Source organism: Crocuta crocuta, unplaced genomic scaffold, assembly GCF_008692635.1.
Source record: "Crocuta crocuta isolate KB4526 unplaced genomic scaffold, BGI_CrCroc_1.0 scaffold1269, whole genome shotgun sequence".
In the NCBI taxonomy this organism is placed as follows: Eukaryota; Metazoa; Chordata; class Mammalia; order Carnivora; family Hyaenidae; genus Crocuta; species Crocuta crocuta.
The window spans coordinates 331,487-337,673 of NW_027531335.1; the positions used below are offsets into that span (position 1 = coordinate 331,487).

Here is a 6,187-nt window from a genome sequence, read left to right on the forward strand (position 1 = left end):
TCATTACAAATCCTGTGAAATCCTAAAATGAGAATCCTACCTTACATTCGTATAATTTTTCCAAAGGAAATTAAGGGTAAAACCTCCAAAATGTAAATTGAATTTTAGATTATCCAAGTGGTTCTTAAAACATTTTAATCTAGCAACCCCCTCCCCACCTACTTCCCCTCAGGGCATAAAAAATTCAGTGTTGTCTTGGCCAAACCTTCATTTAAAAAAGCTGTTGAATCTCCTGGGCGCCTGGGTGGCTCAGTCAAGCATCCGACTCTTGAGTTCACCTCAGGTTGTGATCTCACAAGTTTGAGCCCCACATGGGGCTCTGCGGTGACAGCCCTGAGCCTGCTTGGGATGCTCTCTGCTCNCGCTCTCTCTCTCTCTCTCTCTCTCTCTGCCCCTCCCCGACTCTCTCTCAAAATAAACTAAAAAAAAAAGCTATTGAATTTCCATGTCGTCCTGGGAAGAGACATAGGCTTTTCCTATTCTTTGCAATTCGATGGGGAGACCAAAGGTGCTGCCAGGTCATGGTGGGGGAGGTAGTAAGGCATTCGTAATAGTCCCACTTTGAGGCCTTTTCCCAGTTTAGTCTGTCAGATGCAGCTGTTGATAAAGGGTAACTCATAAAGAATAGCAGTATATTGAACACCTGTTGCCACTGGCACTGAATGGGAATGTTTTATATTCCAGTCCCTGAGTTCGTATCGTGATTTCTACCCCAACTGTATTAGGAAGGGGTGGTTTAGGATTCAAGCCCTTTCTTTAAAAAATGCTTATTTATTTTGGAAGAGAGCGTGCGCGCATGCGCACACAAATAGGGGAGGGGCAAAGTGACAGAGTGAGATAGAGAATCCCAAGCAGGCTCCACACCCAGCACAGAGCCCATCGCCATGAGACCATGACCTGAGCTGAAATCAGGAGTCTGATGCTCAACTGACTGAGCCACCCAGGCGGCCCTCGAGCCCTCCCCCCCCTTTTTTTTTTTAAAGCAAAGCAATTCACCCTTAAGTATAGCAAGTACCCTTTCATTGTTGAAGAAGTTCCCCGGAGAGAAAACCCATCCACTGAAAATCATCTGCATTGTTATTCATTGAATCGCTTGAACTCCACTAAGATTGTTGTTCAGGCATGCCTCACATACCCCAAAAGTACAGCCAAGAGAGAAAGGCCTAGAACCTGGGAAGAAGACATGAGTTGCCCCTTTTATCAAAGCATAACATCCTAAGGACCTTTGGAAAATTTCCAGAATACCCACTGTCTTATTAGCTTGAAGCTAAGCCCAGCGAGCATTGTACGACGTAATCAACTGATAGGGAAGAAAGAAAAATAGATCTTTACACATGAAAGGAAACGCTGTTTTCTATAGGGACACGCCTCCTGTCCCCTCGTGGGCTTGTAAAGGTCTGTGTAGACCCCCTAGCATTCCACGTGAGATGTAGTCCTTGTTTCTCGGACACGATGTCATTTTTCACTGCATCTTTATGGGATCAGCCGAAAAAGTGCCAGAGACAGCAGCCATAAAGGTAAGGAAGGTTTCCCTCAAATTGAGCACAACCTCTCTGTGCTCCCCGTTTTTATCAAGGTGAAATTCACATAATACGCAATTAACCATTTTTAGGGTGCACGATTCCGTATCATTCAGTGCACCTGAATGACCCACCTCTCTCTAGTTTCAAAACATTTTCATCACCCCAGGAGAATACGTCCTACCCACTAAGTGGTTACTCCCCACCCCACCCCTGCCAACCACTGATCTGCTTTCCGTCCCTATAGGTTTCCGTGTTCTGGATGTGTCATAAAAAAAAGGATTCATAGAGATGTGACCTTTGTGTCTGGCTTCATTCACTTAGCATAATATTTAGAGGTTCATCCAAGCTGTAGCATGTATCAGAACGTCATTTCTTTTTATGGCTGAATGATTTTCCATCGCAGGGACACGCCACAGTTTGTTTATCCATGTATCCGTTGACGTCGTTTTCACCTTTTGGCTGTTCCGGAGAGTTGCTGTTGTAAACATTCCCGTAGAAGTTTCTGTACGGCAACTATGTTTTCATTTATCTTGGGTATTTACCTAGGAGTGGAATTGCTGGCTCATGGGATAATTCCATGTTTCACTTTTTGAGTAACCACCGACCAGTTTTCCCTTTTCCCTTCCCACCAGCAATGTATACATTCCACATTCTGACCAACACCTATTGCTTTGGGTTTTTCATTAAAGCCATCGTAGCGGATGTGAAGTGTTAACCACATTACGGTATTCGATTTGTATTTCCTTACGACCAGTGACTTTGAACATCTTTTTATGTGCTTGTTAGCCATTTGTATATCTTCTTTGGAGACCTGTCTGTTCAAAACCTTTGCCCATTTTTAAATTGGGTTGCCTTTTTGTTGTTGAATTGTGAGAGCTCTTTCTATTTTCTGATACTAAACTATATTTTCTGATACTAAACCTGTATCAGATCTGGGACTGGCAAATATTTTCTCCCATTCTATAGGTTGTCTTTCACATTCTTAATAATGTCCTTGGCACGAATGTGCTCCCTTTCTCTGGGTGTCCAGATGAATCGGTTCTCTGAAAACTTCTGGAAACTTGTACACAGCAGTCCTCACTGAGGCATATGCTCTTATTTTTGTATGTACACATTTTGTTTGTTTTTTCTCTTGGTGATCTGCCGTATTTCTGGGGCTTCTGTCCGTGCCTCAGAATGAAAGCATCCTGATCTCTCTAGCATCCAGATCAAGCCTTTCCTAATCACTCCACCCTGCTTCTTCATCCAAAAAGTGGAGAGGGAAATTGCACACAGCTTCTGCTCTTTCTCTGGGCTTGACCTTATCTGCATTTATTTTTATCTCCAGAAGTTTTGCACAACTTTTTAATTCTCGTCTCTGCCTGAAAGGCTCAAGCAAAGCGTTTGGCTTCTCTTTCAGTTCAATTAATTCAGACCTAAAGAAAATAGTAGCCAGTAATACAGTATGTTTAAAGTATGTATTACCATTGAGGTGTGAACGAAGTGAAGCGTGATATTTAGAAACACACAGATACATGTCTGTGTGGATATTGACCATTTTAAGTTCTACCCTCAGACTTGACGTTATTGAGGAATTTCATCTGATTGTGATGGAGGGGCCAGGGAGTGTGGCTGATCCCATAAAAACAATTTGAAAAGGAAATAGNAGAGACTTTCTTCAGAGTTGCCTTTTATGGCCAAGTAAGTATACTTTCGTTCGTAAAGTTGCTTTCCTTTTTAAACATTCACCTTTGAATTATTGGATTACAGCGGCAGCAGGCATTGGTTCCTTGCCTTCTGTAGACGGAGTGCCAGGCACAACAGCCCGNTTCAGTTTCCATATCTAAATCCACTAGGTCAGAGTACAACATAGGAGATTTGAATTTTTCCCTCAGTTTCGTTTTCTGTTCAACGTCTCAAGGCATATATTTAACATCTGGTACTGAGAGCTTTCAAATACAGAACAGGTAAGGACGACAGGGAATGAGAAAAAAACTAGCGTGGAAAACTTCTGGCCACATACATGTGCATATGACTGCGAATTGGAAAATTCTAATTGTTTTGAAGGGGAAAGGGTCCATGCGTGCCACGTGGCTCTCAGTGCCACTTAAAACGTATTTCAAGTATATCAGCGCCAGTTATTTCCGACATTGTCTTCAAATGCCGTGCCGGCTCGGGCTATTCAGAAGTGATTGTGTGTTTCATTTTCCCCTAGTCTTTTTTTGAAGAAGAAGATGGGAAGGAGTACATCTATAAAGAACCCAAGCTCACCGGCCTCTCGGAGATTTCCCTGAGACTCGTTAAACTTTATGGTGAAAAATTTGGCACAGAGAATGTTAAAATAATTCAGGATTCGGACAAGGTAACCTAGACCCTGCATTTTGAAATCATGATGTGTTCATTCCAAGTGTGGTACACTGCTCCTGACTCCTTCCTTTTTCAGCTGGTGGAGGAGAAGTTTGGAAATACAGCCTGTTCGGATATTGAAAGAGAGGACAGGAGGGGCGCCTGGGTGGCTCAGTCGGTTAAGCCTCTGACCTCGGCTCAGGTCATGATCTCATGGTCCCTGAGTTCGAGCCCCGCGTCGGGCTCTGTGCTGACAGGCCAAAGCCTGGAGCCTGCTTCGGATTCTGTGTCTCCCTCTCTCTCTCTGCCCCCACCCCTGCTCACATTCTGTCTCTCTTGCTCTCTCTCAAAAATAAACATTATTTTAATTACAAAAAAAAAAAGAGAGAAGAAAGGACAGGGGCTTTGGAGTCCAAGAGACAAGGATTCAGATCTCCATCCTCTTACTACTATTTGCTGGCTAGTTGACCATAGGGAAGTCCCTTAATTTCTCTGTGCCTCATTTTTTCTCTTTCATAAAATGGAGATAGTACTAGTGCTATTAGGGCGTTTTATTCTAAGATATCCTTAGTTTGGTAGTTACATTTGCAATGAAGTAAATTTAGGAGAGATCTCTTGGGCCTTGCCCTAAAGGCCGTCCATCCCAGCAGGCTTTGCCAGGCCAGGATGAGAAGGCTTCCAGCAAGAGAGACTCTCCTAGGGACACACACTTTCCTCCAGGCGGACTTTCAGAAAAGCACAGTAGGAATGCCTGACTGTCCTTCGTCGCCGTAGATGTGCCCAGAATGAGAGCTGGTTGCTAAGGTAGGAAGGGCCCTACACGGTCCAGGATCTGCAGGCCACAGCAGAATTTCCTGAGCGACTCCGATGCAAGCGACGTAGCAGCTAGTAGGTAGCGTTGCCAGAATGAAAAGCTCGCGGCCATGGTTCACCCTGAAAATGATGTCAGGCACCTGGGTGGCTCAGCCACTTAAGCATCTGACTTTGACTCAGCTCATGATCTCACGGTTCGTGAGTTCGAGTCCCACTTCAGGGGAGCCCCGTTTCTCTCTCTCCCTGCCCCTTGTCTCTCTATCCCTTCCACTCGCTCACTATGTCCTCTCTCTCAACGAAAAAAAAGAAAGAAAAGAAAATGATGTCTTCACTTTGTAGACTCACCTGTCTCTCTCGGAGACAGTTTGATCTTGACCCCATGGCTTAGCCATGCAGCAGTTGCTACGCTAGTAGGCTTGGAATTTATTAATATTTGGCAAAACCCCTCTCCTTATCAGTTTCCCTATTTTGTGGTGTTTTATTAAGTTAAGAAAACGGGAGATTTTATCTCATTGTAGCCAGATAGTCTTAGGCTCGCTGCCACTTAACCAGTGCTATAAATGGAAAGTTAGTGGAAAGCCAGGCTAGCGAACACCACACAGTTGTCTAGTTCTTTCTTCCCCTGCAAAGCCGGCTCGCGAGTGCTGGCGGCGAACCACCGTCACGGAGCTGCACTCCTGACGTTACTCGGAGGCACAGAATTTGAGTCCTTCTCCGTAGCCAACAGATGTAATAAGCAGTTGCTTACAGGTCCTTTTTTCTCTTTCTTAATGTGTGAACGTAAAACTTACAAACCCGCTTTGACCTTGCCAGAAAACAAAGTCTGCTTGAAGGACGCAGACCATTCGAAGAGCGGTTTGGCGATGTTTTCTAGTATTTTAAACCTGTGTTTCCTTGGAGCCAGTAAGTTCACGTTTAAGGTTTTATCTTGTAGGGTGTACGCTGTCATAAGGTTGTATGATGAAAGGTGGTCATTGCTGCAAAGTTTACATAGCAGAAACCTGGAAGCCATCTAAATGTCCGTATGGCTCAAGAAATGGTATCATCCGTATAATGGATGTGGTAACCTATGCATTAAAAAATTGAGATGGGGGCGCATGCATGGCTCAGTCGGTTGGGCGTCTGACTTCGGCTCAGGTCAGGATCTCACAGCTCATGAGTTCAAGCCCTGCATTGGGCTCTGTGTTGACAGCTCAGATCCTGGAGCCTGCTTTGGATTTTGTTGTCTCTGTCTCTCTCTCTGCCCCTCCCCTGCTCATGCTCTCTCTCTCTCTCTCTCTCTCTCTCTCAAAAANGTAAACTATTAAAAAATTTTAGGTAGATTTATAAGTGTTGATTTGAACCTATCAAGATACATTATTGAGGGGAAAAAAGGTGAGGTGCGGGATATCATCGAAAGGATGATCACATTTGTGCAAAAATTGATATTCACAATAACTTGTACATGTTTAGGAAATTTCTGGACTGATGCGTATAAAATCGTTAACCATGCTTACCCCTGAGGAGGTGCACTAGAATCTTCCATA

The 6,187-nt window shown here is 44.1% G+C and overlaps 1 protein-coding gene across 1 annotated transcript in view; it reads left to right on the forward strand.

Annotated features, from left to right (window-relative positions):
- Nucleotides 1-6,187, forward strand: part of DOCK11 (dedicator of cytokinesis 11) — a 147,138-nt gene that overhangs the window by 125,316 nt on the left and 15,635 nt on the right. Inside the window, exons 46-47 of the mRNA XM_077771917.1 lie at nt 3,162-3,203; nt 3,718-3,864. Coding sequence (XP_077628043.1) covers nt 3,162-3,203; nt 3,718-3,864 — 189 coding nt within the window. The remainder of the gene's footprint in view (nt 1-3,161; nt 3,204-3,717; nt 3,865-6,187) is intronic.